At 44.6% G+C, this 24,539-nt stretch overlaps 2 protein-coding genes across 3 annotated transcripts in view; one reads left to right on the top strand and one right to left on the bottom strand.

Moving 5' to 3' along the window:
* SPTBN5 (spectrin beta, non-erythrocytic 5) overlaps positions 1-6,928 on the top strand; it is a 138,800-nt gene extending 131,872 nt beyond the window's left edge. The window contains exons 69-70 of the mRNA XM_075927199.1: positions 520-647; positions 5,058-6,928. Of these exons, the coding sequence (XP_075783314.1) occupies positions 520-647; positions 5,058-5,203 (274 nt within the window). The 3' untranslated portion in view covers positions 5,204-6,928. The remainder of the gene's footprint in view (positions 1-519; positions 648-5,057) is intronic.
* A 4,590-nt stretch (positions 6,929-11,518) lies between these two features.
* PLA2G4B (phospholipase A2 group IVB) overlaps positions 11,519-24,539 on the bottom strand; it is a 46,337-nt gene continuing 33,316 nt past the window's right edge. For both annotated transcript variants that reach the window (XM_075927195.1, XM_025188324.2), the window contains 3 exons: positions 23,768-23,934; positions 21,214-21,400; positions 11,519-12,504 (listed from right to left, as the gene is read on the bottom strand). In XM_075927195.1, coding sequence (XP_075783310.1) covers positions 12,260-12,504; positions 21,214-21,400; positions 23,768-23,934 — 599 coding nt within the window. In that variant the 3' untranslated portion in view covers positions 11,519-12,259. The remainder of the gene's footprint in view (positions 12,505-21,213; positions 21,401-23,767; positions 23,935-24,539) is intronic.

Below are 24,539 nucleotides of genomic sequence, written 5' to 3'. Positions count from 1 at the left end.
ATTTTGATGCCGGAGTATCGGGAGTGCTGAACAGTTGGATGCCAGACTATCGGAGTTTTACTGTATAAATTGTCAATGAGTACCTGCTGCAATTGCACTGCAAACACAGATGTTCCCATTCCAATAAATGGAACCAAAAGACGTGGCCCAAACTTAGTGACTACTATCAGACTTGCAAAATTATCAAGAATATTTTGAGCCCAGTCACAAAATCTGTTTACCCCCATTATTCAATTGGATGAATGTTGATAAAATAATTACTGATATTTTATTTGTCCTTCAAATAAAGTAATTAATGAGAGGTGAGCAGGTAGGTACGTTTTGCAAAGTTGCTCCTATTCTGTGTTGCAGACTGGCTATATTAATATGCATATGCATGTATAATACATCTATTGTGTCCGGTGGCTATTTTGCTTTTGAAATGGTTGCATGATTGGATTTTTCCCCAATATTCTTACTTACTGATTTAATTCATGTCTGACATATCAGTGAGTCTCTCTTGGTGCTATCTGTTGGCAGGAAAACTCCTTCCTTCAATGTCAGGCAAGAGAGAGAAGCGGAAAACATTCCCAAAGAATCAGAGGAAGACACTCTTGAGATTATGAAGATATCAACCTCCACCTCTGCCCGGGACCCTGCAAACATGGGTAATAAGAGGTTCTGCCTTGATCTCTGTGAGAAGCACAATACAGGTTGAACCTCTCTAGTCCAGCAACCTCGGGACCTGACCAGTGCTGAACCATAGAATTTGCTGAGCCACAGGAGGTTGATTTTCCTAGCAGCATTACCAACACTTCCCCTAAATACATTTAGGGGTAAATTAGAGCTAAATAAGGGTACATCTACAAAGCAACATTATTTCAGAATGATGGATGTTATTCCGAAATAACTTATTGCGCGTCTACACAGCAAGCCCATTATTTTGAAATAAATTGGAAATAATGGGCTCCTTACTCCGACTTCTATAAACCTCATTGTACAAGGAGGAAGGGAAGTTGGAGGAAGAGAGCTCTATTTTGAAAAAAGTCCTGTGTACACGTGCCTGAATTCACAACAATTAGCAACAATTCACAGACAATTAGCATAGCTCAAGTTGCATAGCTTATTTTGAGATTAACACTGCTGTGTAGACATACCCAAACAATACAGAACACTGAGGCTATGTCTATACTACAAGGTTTTTGTGGCAGAGAGTGTGCTAATGACAGACTCATTAGCATGAGCTGTGACATCATTAGCATATTATCCGCGGATGCTTTTTGCACAAGGGGTTTTGCGCTAAAAGAAGCAGTGTAGCCAGTTATGCTAATGACATTGCGACTCATGCTAATGAGTCCATCGTTAGCATACTCTCTGCCACAAAAACTTGTAGTGTAGACAAAGTCTGAGAGCCAGGACTGGTGGCTGTAAACAAACTTTATGGGATGGTGGGAAACTTGGCCAAACCATGATAAATGGACATCTGGCTAACTCAAATCAATCCATACCATGGAGTTGCTGGACCAGAGAGTACCCAACTAGAGAAGCTCGACCTGCACTGAGATTGAGAAAACATGTTTAAAAATGTAGAATTAGGAAAAGGTTGGCAGCATCACACAATGTACACACCACACCCTTCCCTGTTATGTCTTACACTGATCCTTCTGCTTTTTCACTTTCTCTAGGAATTTACAGATACATTTTGATGTTGTCATTTCCCCCAGATGCCTATTTTAGTTGATCATATGCTATAGGTCTGCCTATGTTTTGGTTTCACTCCTAGAGTCTTTTTCTCATCATTGAATAGATGTATACTATCTGAGCACCGTCCAGTCTAGGCACCGAATGAGGCAGGGGTTCTGTATTTGTGGGGGAGTGTGTGATTGAATAATTAAATATTGCATCACAACTCATATTCATTAGGAGGTCCAAATTAAGATTGTGTAGTGTTACTGCACACTCTTTAAAAGTAGCTGCTACTTTCCACTTTAAATGTAAGAGCTGAGATGTTAGTGAAGTGCTGTGGATTCTTCTGGAGTAAAGATGCTAGCTAACTGTAAGGTAGGGTTTTTTTTCATGCCAGAAATAGTGTTGACCTGTTTGGTGAATGAAGGGAATCCATAAGGAAAATGTGAGGAGAGTTTATTCTATATTTTTCTTCTTCAATGTTGGTTTGGATGTGGAAATACCGACATATGGGGTTTTTTCGGTATTTATCCTTTCAACGGGCATCTGAAAGCCTAGTTCTCTCTGATAAATGAATGGGATTGGGTGGTCAGGTATGAACTGTGGGCAACCCATCTGAACAACATGGAACAGTTTTGCATATTCCCAGATGCCTCACTACAGAATTAACCCTGAAAGTGAACAGCATGACATAGCTGATCTCCGGATGTTGTGCTCTCTCTCTCACATATGGTCATTAAAGAGCTCATTTCAGATGCCTCTTCTCTACCTTCTATGGACTCTTTCATTGATTACCCCCAATACAGACAGACACACACACACACACACACACACACACACACACACACACACACACTCTACAGACGTATAATGGGAGCTCTGATCAGGACAGTGCAATGTAATTAAAGAGGTGGGGAAGGAAATGAGGCCTGTTGCTGGCACTAAATGAGCAGGACAGAAAACAGGATGTAATTGTGAATGAGTAACATCCAGCTGCAAATAGTCTTGTCTGTATCAGAAACAGTTCTGCTGGTTAAATAAGAGTAGATTCAATTCATATAGCAAAAGTCAGGAAGAAGAGGTGGTAACCTTTGGGGACTATCCAGACCTGGAAGGGGGCCTGTCATCAACTGCCCTGTAATCTTGGGGGTGTTTGTGCTGTGCAGCTATGGTTCACTTCACTGACATGAGTGCCCAGTCCACAAGCATAAGGTCTCCCCCAGCCAATTACCAGGCTCGTTACTCTTTGAAGGGTGACACCAAAAACGCTTCTAGTTCTGATACTCCCCAAATACATCCTCCCTGAGTTCTCAACTATCAGACACTTTGCCTCTTCCTCTCTGTTTGGTCACTCCCAAAGCAGAGAAACCAGCCCCCCAGAACCAATTCACATTAACCCACATGATATTTATGGTTTACCCACTGGAGACCTGCCTGAGGTGAAAATAAACAAAATATGTATTTAATAGAAAATGCATGGATTCAAAGATGAAATGGTAAGGGAAAACACATATGAACAAGTTACAAAGAAAATAAACATAAAGAAATAACCTCATACTCTACACGGTCATATTAAATAAAATCGCTTTTCTAATGCGAGTTACTTTTTGCCTTAAAACAGTTTCTCAATCTATAGGCAGAATCCAGCATTTATAGACAGCCCCCACCTCAAGGCTGCCCACCAAATTCTGGATGGTCTTTGGTTCAAACCCTTTCCATTTTAAAAGGGCTTCCAAGGTTGTTGTTGGTTGTTGTTTCCTCCCCTTCAGTCATTATAGGTATTCAGAGTAGGGAAAAACTACCTTCTTTCTGGGGTTTTTTAAAGTTTCTAATTGCCACAATGTTTTTCCATTAATTCTAATGGACCTCCAGTGTCCCTACCTAAGATGTAAAATGGCTAGTTACTTCAAACTGGTTTCATGTAGACGCTTTGGGAGGAGTTCCTTCCTGTGTGACTACTCATTGCCCTGATGTGAAGTGGCACTGAAATTGCAGGGTAGTTTTCTACATATACAAATACATAAATTCATAACCATAACCTGTGTACGTATCTCATAATGATTGTTTAAAACATTACAAGCTTTCATAAAAGGCTGTGCTTGTTCTTTTTTACCATACATTAACATTGCATGCAGCCAGTTGATTTAACTGCTTATTTTGGGGAGGTAAACCTGTTCTCACACTGGAGTATCTAGACTCTAATTGTTACAGAGATAACCTAGTTAAGGGTAGGTTAGATAAATGTCTATCAGGGATGGTCTAGACAGTACTGGGCCCTGCCATGAGGGCAGGGGACTGGACTAGATGACCTCTCGAGGTCCCTTCCAGTCCTAGTATTCTATGATTCAAGTTAAAATTTGCCATATAATCCCTACAGCTAGATTTAGGCAATTGTCACTATCAGCAAGCATTGCAGAGTGTCCCCTAAGCCTTTATGTTTACAAAATATTAAAACTAGCTTTTTGATTCCTAGCTCCTTATTACTGCTTTCTAGGGCAGATTACACAGAACACTTAAATACAGCAACTGTCCCCTAAGTCATTTTTAGTGGCGTATCAAACTGCCATTGTAAACACTGAGAGCAGAAGCTCAAAAAGAAAATCCAGGTGCCTGAAATCTCTCCGGAGAGAGTTCACTAAGCTGGGGTAATACAGTACTACATTCACGTCATTCTGGTGGGAACCTAGATCGACTTGGAACCCTATTGTGAATCCTTGAGGAGTGATGAAAGCTGAAGGCAACACCTAGTGTCTTCACAAAGTCCGTTTGTAGTCTCATTGCACTGTTTGTTGGGCTTGCTCACAGTTCTTACATTTCTGCAGCTGCGAAGTGTATCAAACAGAAAAATTATCAGCTTTTCTTCCGTGTGCTCTCCCATGCACTCAGTTATACTAAAGCAATAGCATACAAAGCCAACAACTTTATCATGAGACATCAGTTCTTTTTACCAGAGGGCACTGCAGTAGGAAAGCTTTGTCCTTTCCAGGACTGTAAATAAAAGTTAAATATGCTACTTCTTGGGCTAATGGCACAAGAACCTCTCGCATCTTGTACTGTGAAGCATTATGAAGAAGACACTAGAGTTTTGGGTAGTAGTAGATCTTTCATGCTAGCATCTTCTCCCCTCCCATAACAGGCCACTGAAGGGGCTTACCAGCCCTCTGGAATTCAATGTTACATCACCATTGCTTCTATCAATCAACAATGGGGAAGGATGCCTGTGGCAGTTGAGTATTAATGTGTGGATGATAATGCTATGAAATGGCGGAGGTTAGCCTTTTTTGTAGGGAGTCCTAGCAAGAATCTCCTTGACACACACACATCTGAGGATCAGCCCATATTTCTATGTCCCCTAGCCCAAGAAAATGACTGCATCACTGATTCTTTTCCAGGCGCCAAGGCTGAGGATCAACATGTGCAGACCAAGAACTTAGTGACACCACTGACCCAGATGAAGGAAGATCGGGCGACTGAGGGCAAGAAGGAGAAACACAAGAAAGATAAGAATGTCTTTCAAAAGTTTTTTACCAAAAAGTAAGAGCAGCACATAGGCACTTGCACTCTTCTGTCGTCCGGATGAGACAGCCTCTCCCCTCATACCGCCTTATTGCCATGGAGTGCAGCTGGACAGTGAGCAAGTGAAATGTGTACGGGGGAACGGAACACTTAGGCATTAGGAACAGAATCAGGACTGTCCCTGTTTTAACAAATTGAACTTGGGTGGCTCCATGTACCTGGTTCTACCAGGCCTAATGCAGTCTGTTGTTGAAATTGAATGACTGATGCTCATGAATGTGAAGAAATAATAGTTCTGTCTACTGTCTGGTGTGGCAAATTGTGTCATGATGACTAATGTCTACCAGGGACCAAGATGAAATACAACTGAATTCATATCCACTTATTATGTAAGCTGCAGATGGATCCTAAATCTCCACTGAGGAAACGCTAGTGCGCCCACCCCCACCCCCATCCCTGCACTATGTAGCCACCCAATGTCTTATTTTACCTCTAAGTTGTAAAAGAAAGGTGCTGCTGATGCCCTTTTGTGCAGTTGTGACAGTTGAAAAGCACAGAGCTTGCCATTATTGTTGTAAGTAGCATTCCGTGGAATCACAGTTCAGAAGTATAAGAACACAGAATCACTTCATGAAATAACATCATTTCTGCAATACTTTTAGCTGTCACTATGGAAAGAGAGACAGGAATATTTTCTACCAATATCAGTCTTTCAGCTGTGGGTAGTAGGGTCCTTGCAGAGCTCCCCAGCAGCTGACAAAACTATTCTAGCACTGCAGAACCCCGTGGGATTCAATTTAGTGTCTACTGCTCCTTCTATACCCTCAGTTCCAGGATTCTTTATTTATTATGCAAATAATTTCAACAATAAAAGGGAGAGGGGGCACCAGATTTGAATGGAATATAAGTAACTGTGAAACTAAAATGAATGACCTTCCTAAAAACGAGGTACACTTGTGTGTGCTGTAAGCCAAATAATCATGTAAAAGTAAACATTTTAGGAACTGTGTTTAGATGGCAATTTCTGGGGCTAATTAAGAGGAGCTGTATTCATCCCCTTGCAACAGGCAAATAATGTATAAAAATGGAATATCTTAGGCTATGTCTACGCAGCAGCGTTGTTTTGGAATAACTGACATTATTCCGAAATAACATAGTGTGCATCTACACTACAAGTCTTTATTTGAAATAATGTCGAGCTGAAAGACTTCTTACTCGGACTCATGGTAACCCTAATTTCACAAAGAGTAAGGGAAGTCAAAGGAAGAGTGTTCTTCCTTCCACTTCCTGCTGCGTAGACAGCACCAAAAGCTGAGTTAAGCTATTTTGACTTTAGCTGCGCAATTGACGTAGCTGAAGTTGCGCAGCTTAATTTGACTTTAGCTCTGCTGTATAGATATACCCTTAGGTTTTTATATGGTGACCACCACCATGAGATGAAAGGGTGCAGATGGTAAGGAAATGTCAATGTTACCTGATAAAGCATTACTGCAACTATATGCTAATTCATCAGTACCCAGGTCCAAAGGCTTCTGTGTGTTTTAATAATAAAATACAGACACAAAACTTGGGTCAATCTAGCAAAGAAAATTAATGGAAATTCTGTCTTTCTTTAATTGTTATTAACTGCAAAATGTGTTCTAATGAAACCTTAGATTTTTTTAATTGATTCATTTTGAATGTTTTGTTCAGTCACTAGTATAAAGTTTTCATCAAAATATTTTCCTGCTTTTATTTAAATAAAGTCACCCAGTTGTAAAATTATGGCCTCTTTCAATTATTTGAATTCTTAATAGGCTCATTCAGGATCCTGTTTTGTGCTTTCACCACTATTCCACTGGAAAAGAGTCTGAAGTAGAAGTAGATTTTTTCACCTTTTTTCCACTCCAAAGCCCAGTCTGATGCAGAATTTCATTCCAGGCCAGTCTTAAAATCAGGTATTGTAAGAAATATGTTAGGGTATGTCTACACTACAGCACTAATTTGAACTAACTTAGTTTGAATTAGTTAATTCGAACTAAGCTAATTCGAATTAGCGCATCTAGACTTAAAAACTAGTTCGAATTAGCGTTTTGCTAATTCGAACTAGCATGTCCACACTGAGTGGACCCTGAACCAAGGTTAAGGCTGGCCGGAAGCAGTGCCGGCAGGGCATCAGAATAGGACTTAGAGCGTGGAGCTGCTGTCTCAGGCTAGCCATGGGCTATGCTTAAAGGGTCCCGACCCCCACCCCAGACAGACAGTTCTCAGAGGTTCCCCGCTTGCAAAGCAGTCCTGGCTTGGAGTGCCCTAAGTGCCCACACTCGGCACATCACAGCACTCGGCCATCATCCTGGCTTCACTTGCCGCAGGCTGCCACCCGGGGGTGGGTCAATCGGGGAGCTGCAGGAGAGCTTCCACCCCGAGGAGCCCGCAGAGCCAGCCCAGTCCTCCCCATCGGGGGCTTGTACCCCATTCCTCCCTCACCTCCTTCCACTTACCCCTTCCTAGCCCCCCTTCCTGATGTACAAATAAAGGACATGTGTATTCAAAAATAGAAACTCTCTTTATTGAACAAAACTGGGGGAGACTGGGAAAAGGAGCTGGGAGAGGGGAAGAGAAAGGGTGGAAGAGGGGAGGGCAACTAAAATGATCAGAGGTTTGGAACAGGTCCCATATAAAGAGACTGGGACTTTTCAGCTTAGAAAAGAGGAGACTGAGGGGGGATATGACAGAGGTCTAGAAAAGCATGAGTGGCGTGGAGAGGGTGCATAAAGAAAAGTTCATTAGTTCCCATAATAGAAGGACTAGAGGACACCAAATGAAATGAATGGGTAGCAGGCTTCAAACTAATAACAGAAAGTTCTTCTTCACAAAGCAAATAGTCAACCTGTGGAACTCCTTGCTGCAGGAGGCTGTGACGGCTAGAACTAGAACAGTTTCAAGAGAAGTGAGATAAAGTCATGGAGGTTGGGTCCATGGAGTGCTATTAGCCAGGGGGTAGGAATGGTGTCCCTGCCCTCTGTTTGTAGAAGGCTGGAGATGGATGGCACGAGACAAATGGCTTGGTCATTGTCTTCGGTCCATCACCTCCAGGATACCTAGTGTTGGCCGCTGTCGGCAGACAGGCTACTGGGCTAGATGGACCTTTGGTCTGACCCAGTACAACCATTCTAAGCTCAGGGCTCAGGGTCTCACTGGATCACCTTGATTTTCATGCAAACCTGCTCCTGGGTAGCCAGGCTGGCAGCTATCCTGCCCTAGACGGCCACTTTCCTGTGCCTAGTGCGGAGGTCGTGGATGAGGTCCACTATGTCTGCACTAGACCAGGCGGGCGCCCACCTCTTGCAGACCTGGGCAGGCTCCCGGGAGCCACCAGCCTGGTCCCAGGAAGAGGCGGAGGGCTGGGTGGCAGCAGGTGGCTGGCTCAAGCCATGCCAGGTGCAGGGTCTGCTGGCTGGGTGCTGGCAGGCTTGCACCTGGCACGGGCACCGTAGCTAGCCCGTGCCCCTTTAAGGGCTCCGGGGCTGGGAGGGGGGGGCAGAAGAGTTTCCCTGGTGGTGCCCAGAGTGGCCACCAGGGAAAGCTGGGGAGGGCTAGCCTCCCACTAGTTCGAATTAAGTGGCTACACAGCCCTTCATTCGAACTACTTAATTCGAACTAGGCATTAGTCCTCATGGAATGAGGTTTACCTAGTTCGAATTAAGCGCATCGCTAGTTCGAATTATGTTCAAACTAGCGGTTTGTATGTGTAGTGCCTATCAAAGTTAATTCGAACTAACGTTTGTTAGTTCGAATTAACTTTGTAGTGTAGACATACCCTTAGAGAGTACTGGTAGCCAGTGTTCCCTGTGAGCTTGTGTGACTGCTCAGGAGAGATTCAGATGCCAGCAAGTTGACTAGCAGGACGTCCACAACAAGGTTTTGGGTTTTTTCCCCTACTGGAGGTGCACATTCACATATACCTCAGTGCACATAAGTTTATTCCACCCATGGATGGAAAAAATCCGTACATGGATGAAAACGATTCGAAGGAACCCTGCTGATAGCCAATGTATGTAGCAGCAGTATACAACACAAAATGCTGTTCAATGTTTCTTTATGAATGAAGTTTTTGGTTTTTTGCTAGGCCACTGCATTTTATTCAGTTTTTTACTTCAAAAGATATATTCAGCTGGTAGAGTACTAGCGTTATTCCCAATCAGTAGTTTAAAATAAAAAGTACGGCAAATGGCCACGGGCAGGAGGTAGCTATTCCTTAACCTCTCCCTGTCCATTTATCCATGTGGGGAGGAGGACGAGGCGGAGCTCTAAGTGGGTGTGCCACACTCATTACCTCTAAGGCCCTGAAGCCAAATTAGGCAGCCTGCACTGGGCAAGGCAGCTGTGCAAACACATTGTGAGACTGGTTTACCTGGACAAAGGTGGGCATGTAGCATGGACAATGCTGGCCACACACTCTCCCTTCAAGTGAGTGATGTGGGCAAAGTGCCATGGTCAAGGTGGGCACCATAGCCAAGTGGCAAGGAGCAGCGTGGGTCTGGATAACGAGGGCGCAGTGGCAGGGGGGGCCCTGGTGGTGGTGGGTGTCTTCGGAGGCTGGATGGGAAGGCAGCAAGGGGCAGGACAGTGGCGAGGGCTGACGGGGTGAGACAGCAGGGGCTCCAAAATAGTTCGCCCAGGTTGCTATTTTTTCTGCTCTCTTGGCAGAGATACATAAAGTGACACTGCATACCTGGGGGCGCAGCCTGTAACCTCCATAGCCATTGTTTATATATAATAGTCATATTCCATATGAAGCCATGCAATATATCATGGGATAGGTTACAATCTGCTGAGAGCTATTATTCTACGTAAGGCTAGCATTAGTGTATGTGAAGTTATGAAATTGTGTTTTATGGTGGTCACTACAATAGACTGTGAAATGGGGAATCACCCAGCGACTAGAGCTAGAGGGCGCCAACTTTCTAATCATACAAAACTGAGCAGCCCCTGCCCTGCCCCTTCTCCAGAGATGCACCATTCCACACTCCTTCTGTTGCTCATTTTCTCTCCACCCTCACTCACATTCACTGGGCTGGGAGGGGTGAAGGTCCTGGCTGGAAGGTGGGGGTGAGCAGGCTCTGAAGTGGTGGTGGGGATAAGGGGTTTCGGATGCAGGAGGTGACTCAGGTCTGGAACAGGGAGTGGGGTGTGGGAGAGGATTTGGGTCCTCAGGTCCCAGCAGTGCTTACTGCAGCTCCCAATACATGGGCAACCAGGAAGGCTCTGTATGCTACCCTTATGTCCACAGGGCCAGATGCCATGCCTGTAACTCTCATTGGCTGCGGTTCCTGGCCAATGGGAGCTGTGGAGCTGGCACTTGAGGTAGGGATAGCACACAGCGCCGCACTTCACCTAGAGGCTGCAGGGACCTGGTAGCTATTTCTGGAAACAGAACGTGAGCAAGTATGACGCCTGTACTCCCACAGTGTTGCCAGCCATACTTCTACTGACCTAGATGGTTGAGCCACCAAGAGCCCTTTTTGACTGGACATTCCACTGCAAAAGCGGTATGAAGAATTTTGTCTTTTTTATTTTGGCTAAATTTTAAATACATCTCCATCCCACTTATTAAAAATACTTTGCATATGACGTTATAAGCAATGGTGTTGTAAAGGACACATTTCCTATATAAAAAGCCATAGCTGTTCACTCAGGGTACGTCTAGACTACATGCCTCTGTCGCCAGAGGCATGTAGATTAGGCTACCCGACAGAGTAAAATGAAGCGGCGATTTAAATAATCGCCGCTTCATTTAAATTTACATGGCTGCCGCTTTGAGCCGACAAACAGCTGATCAGCTGTTTGTCGGCTCAGCGCGATAGTCTGGACGCTCCCCTGCCGACATCAAAGGGAGCTGTCGACAACCCAGGTATGCCTCATCCCAGGAGGCATACCTGGGTTGTCGACAGCTCCCTTTGATGTCGGCAGGGGAGCGTCCAGACTATCGCGCTGAGCCGACAAACAGCTGATCAGCTGTTTGTCGGCTCAAAGCGGCAGCCATGTAAATTTAAATGAAGCGGCGATTATTTAAATCGCCGCTTCATTTTACTCTGTCGGGTAGCCTAATCTACATGCCTCTGGCGACAGAGGCATGTAGTCTAGACGTACCCTCAACTATATTAACTTTGCCTTAAGCTCAGTTTTCACAAAGGAATAAGAACATCTCTGCTTATGTCTGAGTCACTCTTACTAGGCCAAGAAGACATGCCTTCATTCCAGCCACTTATTTCAGGGCTGAATTTGGCCCATAAAATGCTAAATAAAAGCACCACCCACAAATAAGTTAATAAAATCACTTCACACTAGAACATGTTTCCACCAGCAGGATCTCAAAATCATTTTACTAACTCTCTCAGGCTTATTTCACTCATCCCTGAAACGTATCGAGCTTGGATGGTAGAATGTGACAGCATTTCTGTGCACATTTGTTTGAGGGAATGGAAGGAATGAATAATGTCTCCACTTAACCATTCAATGTAGGTAGAATATAATTCTCCACTTAGAATTTGGCCAGACTACTCCAACTCCTTTGACTCTTGTATGACCTGATGTCTGGGTACTGAGCCAAGATGGGTCTATTTAACTTCGGGGGAGGGGAGGGACATGTTAGGTGCTCAGTACCTCTACAAACAAAAGCCCTGACCGGTTGTAGACATAAGGGCCTGGTTATCAATGTATCATCCCAAATTCAGCACCTCCATCAGATGGCCCCCAACACCGTGAGCAGGGTGGGGACATCTTTTCTCCCAGTACTGAACCAGAGTGTAACTTACTGCCCTGCCAAGACTATTTCCTTCAGTGCTTGGGATTTCCTGGGAGGTGTCCTACTAACCAGGTTGTACTCTCATAGCTTGTAAGAACACAGCCTGAGCCTGGTATGCCAAAAAACTGGATTTTTTTAATACAACTTTTGAACACTAAGATCTTTGAAATGGACATGATAAGCAACACAGAGATGCAGCATCACTTCATACTGTGTATAAGGCAATCAGCAGTGCCTCCGATAAGATATTGACAGACCATCTACAGCTGATAGATGATGAGGACATACTGCCTAGGCAGATTCAACGTCAGAACCCGTGGGTAAACCTCCCCTCGTGCTAGTTCTCCTCCATGCCATAGCCCTCTGGATGGACTGTAGAATCAAGTCTTTATTATTGAGGATGTTGTAGCTGCTCAGATTCACCAGTTTGTCAAAGTCTTCCGCAGAATACATCAGCTTTGTAAAATAATAGGGTGAGTCGCTGTTGTCCAAATTTACATCACCATCCTTCATCTCTGAGGGACTGCGCTTCACCCCTGCAAAGGAAGAGAAAAGGCACCATAGTGAGCTGACTGGAATATGAGAGACAGGAAAATGTGTGTCTTGTGCACATAACCTTCTCAATAGCAATAGCAGTGAACAACTTCTAAGTTCTGCCAGTCAGTAGATGAGGGCTAGTATGAATGGAGCAGTCTGACTGGGGACTCTAACTCTGTGGGTATCCTACCTAGGGGTTGAAGGTTTTTGACTTCAGGGTTTTTTGATAATGCAGCTACATTTCAAATGCTGACTTTAAACCCAATGATGGCAAACTAATGTCCAAAGCAGAGCAGGGACAAAAATACATCGGAGGCAGTGGGCCAGTTTTGTTCCCTCTGCTCAGTTATGCTGCTGTAACACCAACAGGTGGAACCAAACCTAGGACCTCTGGAGCTTTCTCTCTGTAAGTTGTTTAAGTGTTACCAAAAGAGACAGTGAACCACACTCAGAAGGTGTGTGGGTTACACACTTCCCCTAGGTGAGGAAGCACATCCCCAGCTTCAGAGTCAACTCAAATGAAATCCCAGACAATCCCCACTTGTAGAGCTGACACGTGGAACCAAACTTGGGCCATCTGGAGCTCAGTGCATGAACCTTTACTGCTTGAGCTAAATGCCTCCCAGCTAAGGCTGTAGAGCAAACTCATTCCTTCACTCTCTCTCTCTGAGTGGTCTGTATTTATGACAGGATAACCCACTCACTGGGTGTGGTGTACCATCCCATGTAGTGGTACTCAGAGCAATTCCATTAACTTCAATGCTCTAGTTTGACATCTCACTGAGTGCAGAATTAGACTTACAAGCCTATTTTGGGCACTACTAGCCTGATTCTTCAGTGCCCCTTGTACCCAATCCCTGTGCAAAACCACTGAAATTCAGGCCATGTGTGTCAAATTCTGCCATTGGCATTAATCCACGCAATGCCACAGGAGGCAGAAAAGAATAAACCAACAGCGTTCAAGCCAGTTGCATCTCAAAGAGCAGAAGGGGGTTGGAAGTCTTCCGCATAGCAAACTACATTTCTCCAACTATTCGCCAGCTTAACACTAGATATGCCAGTATCCAACATTCCATTGTTTTTGGTAAGTTTCATTATTTATTTAGCACTTAATATCAGGAAATCCTGTTTACTTCATCCCGGGACAACAAATATCAAATATTTATGCTTTTGAGTTTGGAATTACACTTCCTTCCTTTCCTTTTTTAAGAGAATCAAATTTATTTGCAGCCTCAAAGCAAACTGCCCAGATTAATTTAATTTTCTACACTCTCTGCTAGTGCTTCAAGCAGGCCATACTTGAGATATTATCTGCAATATCTATTGGCGCCATGTGAAATTGACACACATGCTATATTCATGAAATGTCAACTGACTTCCACACTTTACTGTAACTTGGATTGCCAGTTTTTCCTGTTTGATTTCCAGGCTAGAGATACTGAATGCTACTGTGTAAAATTCCTGGTGATGTGCTAACAGTTTGCCTCAAATGGATGTTTTCATACTCTAGCATCATGAGCCGCATTTTCAATGCCAGTTATCTAGATTATAGATGCCACTGCCTCCTTTGAGCATGCAAATGCAGCATTTTTATTTTAAAGGGCCACCTTTGCAAAACCGGCCACCTACCCAAAATCAAATGATTAAATAAAAAGCTCTCTGGAGTGTCTCCCACTCAGCCAGAAATGAAAATTACCACCTTTAAAGTTGAAACCACTAGCTCTCCCATTCCCCAAATGCACTCTTTTACAGTTGAACTGTCAGTTTGAAGCTCAGATCTATGAATAAATTGTTCTTTGGAGGCAAATTGGTATGACTCATAACTCACAGGTTTGGACCTGGGGCACTGAGAAGCTAAACTCCGACATTCCTTCCACATACTCTCAGCTGTTTTTCATTAAGTGAACTGTGAAAGCCTCTGTTTGACCTGCTATGCTGTGTTCAACAGCTTTGCTTAAATGTAAAGTGTTCTCTGGCTCCAGCTTTCTCACCAGTACATTGATTACGAACCTGCAAAGTTTTTACACCAGATTTAGTCACAGTGTGTCTGTTTAGCCTGTGGTTAACACTAACATTAATGTTCCATGGTAAACATTATAGTAAGTCTGGAGAAATTTTTCTCAACCACTTATTTTTTAGTTGCTTATAACTTTCTCCAAACATTCCTTCTGGGAGAAATTTTCCATGTGGTTGTCCCAGAGCAAATGAATTTTTCTGCAAAGCTTGAACAGACTCAATTTAACTATTAGAAGGGTTTTTTCTTTGCCTATTCTGATTTGTAATTTTGCACTTTGATAGCTCACAAGGGCTGCAGGTAGAAACTTCAAGCTTGGCTGGTTTCAGCATTCTCACTGGGAAAGGCAAATCACTCCAAGTCTGAACAAAATCAATTCATTATTTTGAAAGTTATGAGTATTTACTATTGGAATGTCTGCACAGGCACAGTTAGAACATTGTTATTTTTCTCAGATATCCTACAGCTGTTTAGAAAACTGGTTACCTAAGGAATCCTTCCAGTTTTAAGATGTTCTTTGGTGTTTAAGGCCTCAATGGAAAGGCACCTCCTGAGGGAACAGCCTGCTGCTAAATCGCTAGAGAGATTTAAGCACAGTTTTGGTGGAGAGACTGAGCAGTGCTGAGGATAGTGCTAGACACCGATTAAGTCAGGGGAGTGTGGGGATGAGAGCAGAGCTGGCCCAGAGCAGATGTGTCCATCTGCAGATTGGTAGAGCTGCTACTCCAATATGTTCTTCCCACAGAATCCAGGAAAAATTCTAGCTAAGTCAGCCAAAAATTCTCTTACTTCATTCCATGGGAGGCCGGCCCCTCCCTTTGGGCTCCCTTCTTCTACCCTCTAACCCCTGTAGGAGCCCAAAGCAAGCCCACTGCAACCCATGACCCCTGCAATGCTCAGTTGGCAGGAAGGAGGCAAGGCCACAGCCCTGGTATGCTGCAGCTTCAGCACTTGCAGCTCCTGGGCAGTGTGACCACTGCACCCACAGCCCCAGTGCTCCAGGCCCCAGAGCACTGGGCAGGCAATGATCCAACTGTGACTCCCTGTGGGAAGTGCACTGGCCTGAGGGAGGGGCCACAATAGGCTGCTCAGCCTCCCCCTGCCTACAATGCCTGGCGCTCATGCTATTCTATCAATACTGTATTAACTCAGACATGCGCCAAACAGATTCCACGTATGGGTCTGGCAGTGTCCTACGGAGACCTTGGCATGCGCCGGCGACTAGTCTGCCAACCTCACAACATCTACCTAAGGAGAGACTTTCAGCTTAAATAAGGTAAAACGCTGTATAAATGCTCCTCTATGATCTCATTGTATACAAGCCTTCAAAACAGGCCAGAGCTAGAGCCAATACTTGTTCAGTAATGAAAGAAGTAAGCAGACAAACAGACACACACACACACACTTTACATTTCATGTTAGAAGAAATCCCCACTATCAAACCAAAGCAGATGAAAATTTGAAACTGTCTGAAAAGGGGGGATTTTACTTGAGTCTCAAGGAGAGCCTTAACAACTCAAGCTTGCTGGGAAGTTCTATGAGTCTTGGCCGTGTGGCTCCATAGTGCTGAATGTCCCTGGGCGCATTGTCTGGCTTTTAAAAGCTCCACAAATGCTTCAGTAAAGTTATTACTGATCTGGTGCAGCCAATTTAAACATGGATGACAACAAGGCTGCCACCTGTCCACGGCTGGGTAACATCTCCTCCTGACCCTAAGTACGTCCAGTCTTCAGGACTCAACGTGCAAGGACTTTATCTTTGAGGCAGGCTATCTGACCAAAAAGTGCCAGCTGGCAGTGACCCATTAAGACCTCAAGAGGACAGTTCTCAATAATACATCCCTATTACTGATAAAAAATAAAAAATGCCCCTTGGTTACTGAAGCAAAATGCAGGACAATGTAGCACTTTAAAGACTAACAAGATGGTTTATTAGATGATGAGCTTTTGTGGGCCAGACCCACTTCCTCAGATCAAATAGTGGAAGAAAGTAGTCACAACCATATATACCAAAGGATACAATTAAAAAAAATGAACAAATATGAAAAGGACAAATCACATTGCAGAACAGAAGGGGGATGCGGGGGGGTGGGAAGGGGGAGGAAGGAAGGTAAGTGTCTGTGAATTGCTGATATTAAAGGTAGGGAGAGTGGGATGTTTGTGAGTTAATGGTATTACAGGTGATAATTGGGGAAACTGTCTTGGTAATGGGTGAGAAAGTTCAAAGTCTTGTTAAGTCCTTGTTGACAAGTGTCGAATTTTAACATGAATGACAGTTCAGAGGATTCCCTTGGTTACTGTTTGAGATGCACATGAATACCTGCACTTGTTTAAACAAGACAGCAGGACTAGAGTGTGAGGGTAGCTGTGAGCCTGGCCCAAAGCACATTTACCTCAAGAGGAACAGTTTCAACAGACACCAGAGCAGCCAGTCCAGAGCTATTACAGAATAGGACACAGACAGTAGGGTGGACTTGAACCCACACCTATTACACGCCAAACCAACAGCCAAACTTGTGGGCTACAGAGCAATCCAGAAACAGCTCTTGGCCTAACCGACATGTAATTAAATAACTTCCACAGGCAAGGGGGAAGCAAGCCCTGCATGGCTGAGGGCACATGCAGCACAACCACATATGACTCCCCCTCTCCCCAAAGCCTCTCTCAAGGCTGACAGAGGGAGGATTCACAGCATCACTAAGCAGTCTAACCACTGGACTACAAACTGCACCACTGCTGCGGCCCAAATAATAGTTAACTAACATGTATCTGCTTCAACAGGCAAACTCAAGAGGTTCCAGCCTCCATCACCAAGCTGTATAACCCAGGCACATGTACATGGACTGCAGCACATCCCTCTTCTCACACAGCCTTTTCAGGGAGCAGAAAGGGGATTTGCCCCAGCAGCTCGCCTAACACATCAGAGAAGCCCCCACACCACTGGCCTAGAGAGGGAGCACAGACACCACCTCGCCCCAGTGCTAGTTAATTCAAGTGGAACAGCTGTAACGGGTAACAGTGGAGGAGCCCGCATCACTATTGCCTGTGACCCAATGATTAAGGCAGTCACCTGGGCAGCATGAGCCCTCTTCAACTTCCTTCTCATGCAGCAAATGGCCAGACTGGTTCAGACCAATTATTCTTTTAGCCTAGTCGCCCATCTTCCAACAACGGCTGATGCTAGATGCCTCAAAGGCAATGGACAGAAGAGGGCAATTATCACGTGATCCAGCCTGTTGGCCATGCCCAGCCGCTGGCAGGCTAAGGTTTAGGGATGCCTGGAGCACAAGACTGTGTCTCTGACTAGCCTAATCGCCCCTTGGAGGAGCCAGTCTCCAGGCAATTGCTTTTTGATTGAAGGCCAAGCTGTAAGTGGGTTCAACTAGCAACGAGGGCCACATGCTGCCTGTGCCTTGCAGGCTGATGTACCGCCTCTGGTTTAAGTCTGCTGCCTAGTCATGTCCTTGATCACTCAGACGCTTGTCTTACATAAAGGGGTGACTAGTACGTCCTTATTCACTTCTCCACATGGTGTATAGCATTCTAGCATAGCCTGCCTGGGTAATGCCTTGCCCATGCTGACAGGGGAGCCAGGCCCCACTTCCCTGCAGCCACATTTGAAGGTTCCCTAACCACTAAGCTCAAGGTTACATGGTAACCCTCAGCTGCCTTCCTCCTCTTGCTTCAGTTGTTTGGTGGGGCAGTCAAAGGTACCACCCGAGCAATTATTTTGGCACCAAAGTGGTTCCTGGCCAGGGAGTGCAAGCAGAGATCAGTACCTGGGAGGGGGCAGAAACTGGTTCAGGTTTCTTCTCCCTTCCTGTGGAGAAGAGCTTTGACTAGGGCTCTGCATTCTCTTGTTGCGGGAGGTGTAGTGCCTTAAAGATGTGCCAGTGCTAGTAGCAATGACTCACAGTCTAATTGCCTTGTGTTCTGGGTGCTTACCCAGTTGTGTGGGATATGCAGGTTCAACTCCTTTCTCAGCTTCCTGAGAAGGGATTTGAGCAGCTGTCTCTGAAGTGACTGTGCCGCTGCTGGACTACGAGGTGGTCTCCCTCAGGTGGGGATTGCAGCCTCATCCTAGTCTGCTGCAGTTGTGCCACATTCATAGGCGTCACAAGACTAGCAAGCAGCTTGGTATGAGCTCACCATGTGTTGGTTCAAATCCCCCTTTATGCTTGAACCTTCAGCTCTTACTTCTCAAGTGACTGGCCAAAGTGGTGGGCTAGGAGCTATTCTGAGCTGGGGCCTCCCTTGCTCTTTTCTGCTGAAGCTGCTCCACTTTCAGCACATATTCACTGGGCCAAAGCCCCACCCAAACTGCCATGAGTAGTTTACGGGTTAGGTGTGTGCCCAACAAGGATGAAGTTGGGTTCAATTCCCTTCTTGCTCGTTGATCTGCTTCTCACATTACTGGCCTAAGAGCTGGGCTAGGGGTTATTCCAATGTACTGGCTCCCTCACTGTTTCCTTTTGAGAATGAGCCACTGTCATTAAATAATCCTTGAGCCACAAGTACTACATGAGTCTCCCTGGAGCCCAGGGGTTTGGTCCCTTGAACAGTTCAAGGGCTGGTTTGAATCCCCTCCATGCTCCCTGAGAAGAGGTCTACATGTTGATCTCCTACATCGCAAATGAATGGCCTAGGAGGTGGGGACTCCTCTGCTGTTGCCAGATGGCCATGTTCAGGAAATATGGAGTGAGAATTGGACCACCTAAGCCTTGTGACTCCTCCCTCTGTGTTCCTGGGCCTTAGGTGCCTGCCCAAGAGGTAATGAGGTTCTGGCTCAAATCCCCTGTCTGCTTGTTGAGAAATGAGCAGTGGTGTGCTCTATTACCTTCAAGTGTGTGTCACTTCAACTATGTATTAACTGGGGCAGAATACACTGCCACAGCCTCTGTGGTTTTGGGGTAGGATGCTTGCCTTGGGTGTGAGTACCCTTGGATCAAATCCCTCCTTTGCCAGGCAGCAGGGCCCTCTGGGGTGTAAGAGCAGAGACCCTGTAGCTGATCAAGAGCCATGTGCAGCCCTTCTTGCTCTCTTTTTTTTTTTTTTTTTTTTTTTTTTTATTAAAGAGGAGAGGATTTGCTGCTGGGCAGTAAAACACTCCTCTTCCTCCCCGCCCCAATGAGGAAACAGGCCCAGGTTGTAGCAGACTCCAGGGCACACCCCTGATCTTTTTTGAGGTGTGTGAACTGGAGACTTCCACCTCCTAGGGAGAGTCGCTGGTGAGCAATCCCTCCCCAAAAAGACAATAGCCTCATGAGAAACAGGGAGGGGAGGGCAGGAAATCCCTATGCAAAGCCCTGCTGAACTAGCAGCTTAGGGATTTGAACCAGGCTCTTCTACAGCCTAGGCAAGCATCCTAACCACTGGACTAGAGAGTGAGGATTGTGGGTAATGGATGAAGCTGATACTTGGGGAGGCACATGCCCCAGGCTGCAGTTCTACCCCTGCACTGGACAGGAAGATTTAGGAAGCAAGTTTTAGTACTACAGCAAGTAAAATTAAAATGTGTACCTCAGTTAAATTATTCAAACGATCACCCTTATCTTAAAAATCTATATCTCTGAAGATCCAAGTATTTAAAACTAAAGCTGAATGCTCAGATTGTGCATTGAAAAATCTATGCAAAGATTTTTAGAGATGTAATTTTATAATGTTCAGCAACAAACTAATGAACTATTTAAAGCAAATTTTTAAATGCACGCCTGTTTTTGCCAGTAACTAGGGTTGGCACATGCCTGTCAAATGGTTTCATGGGGTCAACGCTCTGCTAAGAGGTCTGGCAAGCTGGAAGGCTTCTCACTTTTAAGTTAACAGGCCCACTTTGGTGAAAGTCACCAGTCTGCAGCAGCTTGCTGTGGGAGCCTTCAGGAATGGTCAGAATAGAAAGAGGGGAGCAGCTGAGCACTACGACTGAGGAAAGGTATTGCCTCCCCTTGCCTCTCATACCTGCCACCCATGCCCCATCCCACACTACAGACCCCTTCTCACCCAAGATGCAGTTTAAAAGCCACAGATCGTCATTTATTCTGACACTGTTTGCTAGGCTGCATCAGTCTCCACATGGCTGCTCAAACTTGGCTCTGTTAAGGCTTTTGCTGTTATCTGGTCACTGGAGAGTGCAGTCAAACAACGGGGACTCAATCAAGGGAGGGCATAATATAGCTGAACAGGACCAATGGGAAATCAGATGTGAGAAGGCTGATCACACAGGCTACGTCTACACTGGCATGATTTTCCGAAAATGCTTTTAACAGAAAACTTTTCCGTTAAAAGCATTTTCAGAAAAGCACGTCTAGATTGGCAGGATGCTTTTCCGCAAAAGCACTTTTTGCAGAAAAGCATCCGTGGCCAATCTAGACGTGGTTTTCCGCAAAAAAGCCCCGATCGCCATTTTCGCGATCGGGGCTTTTTTGCGGAAAACAGTACTGTGCTGTCTACACTGTCCCTTTTGCGCAAAAGTCTTTCGGAAAAAGACTTTTGCCCGAACGGGAGCAGCATAGTATTTCTGCAAAAGCACTGACAATATTACATGAGATCGTCAGTGCGTTTCCAGAAATTCAAGCGGCCAGTGTAGACAGCTGGCAAGTTTTTCCGCAAAAGCAGATGATTTTGCGGAAAAACTTGCCAGTCTAGACACAGCCACAAAGTATAGTAAAGTGTTTGTTTCCTGTTGACAATGCACTTACCAGGTTCCTTGTAGTCCCTGAAAGTGTTGTTCACCAATGGGAAGTGGAGCACTATGGGAGCTCTGGGGTTCTCTGCTTCTGAAAACACGTAACATTCCTTGGGATTCTTCTTGTCTTCCTCACTCAGCTCAATTTTAGGGAACGGGATGCCGATTGTTTTACAATATCTGTATGTGATTTCTAATTGCTGGTTAAACACAGAATGAGATTGCATTAGAACCCCCCCACAAAAGCCACTTCACTCAGGCGTTCCTGTAACAATAAATCACACAATGACTCTGAAGCCACATGAGAGACAATACTGAATGATACAAGCACCAAGTACAGATGCCTGACCAAAAGCCTCAGGCTATTAAAAGGCAGAAGATTGGAGTTTTCAGTATTGGTTTAACTCTGTTGCCATTGAAATTGATAGTAGGCTTACCCTGGATTTTAGTGGGAGCAGAATTAGGCCAATTCTGAGGCTGTGTCTAGACTGGCCAGTTTTTCCAGAAAATCAGCCACTTTTCTGGAAAAACTTGCCCGCTGTCTACACTGGCAGCTTGAATTTCCGCAAAAGCACTGACTTCCTACTGTAGGAAATCAGTGCTTCTTGCAGTAATACTATTCTGCACCCGTTCAGGCAAAAGGCCCTTTTGCGCAAAGCTTTTGCGCAAGAGGGCCAGTGTAGACAGCTCAGATTTGTTTGCCGCAAAAAAGCCCCGATCGCAAAAATGGCGATCGGGGCTTTTTTGCGCAAAAGCGTGTCTAGATTGGCACGGATGCTTTTCCGCAAAAAGTGCTTTTGTGGGAAAGCGTCCGTGCCAATCTAGACGCTCTGTTCCGAAAATGCTTTTAACGGAAAACTTTTCCATTAAAAGCATTTCCGGAAAATCATGCCACTCTAGACGCAGCCTGAGTGTTTTGAAAAATCACATTCATACTTAAACAAACCCCACGCCGAGTAATAAAACGGGCTTGTGGCAAGATATTCTGTCAGACACAAGGCACATCTGATTTTTCCAAAAATAAGGGAATGTTTGCGCCAAGGCTTTTGTTCAATTTATTATACACAGAGGGCTGTTCAGTAACAAGGTTTTGTTTCAAGCTCATCTTTACTATCCATCCATGGAGGGAATGGTTATCGTAGCTGGAGAGATTCAGGCACTGGCATGTTCCCCTGTGTATTTTATACTTTATTTATTTATCTATCCCATGAGTAAAATTCCCCTGTCCATCTGTTTCTAGGGGCCTTCACAATACTCAGTAAAACATTACTCTTCATAAGACTACCCCAGATAAGCAAATTATGGTAATTTTTTGTCAAAAATAGTAATTCTCCCGCCAGCCCCAAATTCCCTCAGACAACCTCCTATGAAAGATCCTAGGTAATTCAAAAGTCCCTTCCAGCAGACCCTAAGAATCAACACATTTAGGCCATGTCTACACTATGTGGAAGATCAACACTGCCGTGGTTGATTTTGTGAGTCTAGTGAAGACCTGCTAATTTGAACTGAGAGCGCGCCCCCATCAGCGCCAGTAGACCTGCGCCTCACGAGAAGTAAGGGCAACCAACAGGAGTGTTTTCTCCTGTTGACCTCCCGCTGTGGGAACAGTGATTTAAGATATGATGATTCCAGCTACATAATTAACGTAGTGGGAGTGGCACATGTTATGTCGACCTTCCCCTTTAGTGCAGCTATGCCCTTAGTGAGTGTCAGACTATGATGGGCAGTGAATTGCTGAATCAAAGAACCCCCACACTGAAAATATGCTTCCTCCAACCTACATGTATTCGTCTCTAGGTGATCTTAGTTGCTGGGTTAAAACCTGAGGTCAGGGTGGATGTCTCTAATAAACACAAGGCAATCTATAGTAGCCATCTAAATCAATAACAACATTAATTGCACCCAGATATCAACTAGAACCTAGTATAGTCCGGGGAGCAAGAATATACTCCTTGCAAGGAACACTAAGAATCTGAGCTTCTGTGCTGTAGACAGACTGGATTTTCCAATGGGCTATGTATGTAACAGTAAGCATCAGCAGCATTAATCAAACACAGAAATGACTATTCCCTATATACGTTGCCACTCATTGTCAAAATGGAAAAGAAAAGTCGGTAATTCTCCTCACAGTCCTTAAGGATCTTGATGTAAACAGGGAATAAACTTTGTTTGAACATTATATCTTTTCTATGCATATTATTGGTGTTTTGGACATTCTGACTAGTGTGCTGTTCCAGGAAGGGAAAATAATGAGAGACTCTCTTGGTGGTTAAAATAGCAACTTTGTAATCTCCTTGAAATTAACTTACCACTGTTTAGTTTGGTGGCAAAAGATACTGGGCCCAATTCAGCAACTGTTTACTACAGTGACTGCAATTAATATCTACATGGGTATTAATTTTCTGACATCACGAGTTACTCCTGATTTGGGTCCCTGTGATAGTGGAATTTGGACTACTGAGTCCAAATCCTATTATGATTGTACTGTTAAAATAAAAATGGTGGGCAAGCCTTGTAGGAAAGATGCCATCGGTGCTAGAAGGAATCTTGAATTTGAATTGTCTCACCTGGAACCTATTACCCATTGAGTAATCCAGTGAGATGATGATATCCACATTCCTCTCTGGCTTGAACAGCGGTGGGCAACTAGAGTTAACGAAATAGCCAACATCTATTAAGCAGAGCTGTTTCTCCCGTGGAGTTAGTTTGTAAGGGGAAGAGTCCAGCACGGAGTCTGAAAGATAATTGTATTTTAATCAGTGCATCGTGAGGGAAAATGGACTATTTTCTAAGAACAAGAAAACAAAAGTGAAGAGAGTATTAAGTAGTAGGGGCAGTGTGAAAACTGTAGGGAGCCCCAGGAGGTATCTTGCAGTAATTTTAATACTGTTGTGACATGCTTTTCCATAATAGCTTCCTGATGTCACATTCCCTCTATAGCTGACCCTCAACTAGTTTTTTTTAATGCTTCTCTTCAAGGCATATCAACATATCTAGAGCGGTTTTCTCCTGTTTTGCTTTCCTACCTCTTCTCCATGCTCTGTTTGCAAAACCAAAAGTTGTTCAGAAGACATTCCCTCCCACGTGATGTGTGCAATCTCAGAACAAGAGAGCCTTGTATTTAAAATCAGAATGTGCCCTGTCTAGTGTAATTCTCAAATCCAAATATTTGCAAGTTACCTCTTCTTGCATTCTTGTGTTTCTAACAGCAGCCACATATCATATATCAAATGTAGAGCAACCTGAATTAAGGAGGAACCATCACTTGCTGAAACAGGAAGGGGTTTATGGTTCCTTTTAGTTGTGTGTATAGTATTAATTTAAAATTCCGCCCACCCA

This window comes from Pelodiscus sinensis, chromosome 4, assembly GCF_049634645.1.
Source record: "Pelodiscus sinensis isolate JC-2024 chromosome 4, ASM4963464v1, whole genome shotgun sequence".
NCBI lineage: Eukaryota > Metazoa > Chordata > Testudines > Trionychidae > Pelodiscus > Pelodiscus sinensis.
Note: the sequence above shows the minus strand (reverse complement) of the source record. Positions and strands in the feature narration are given on the sequence as shown.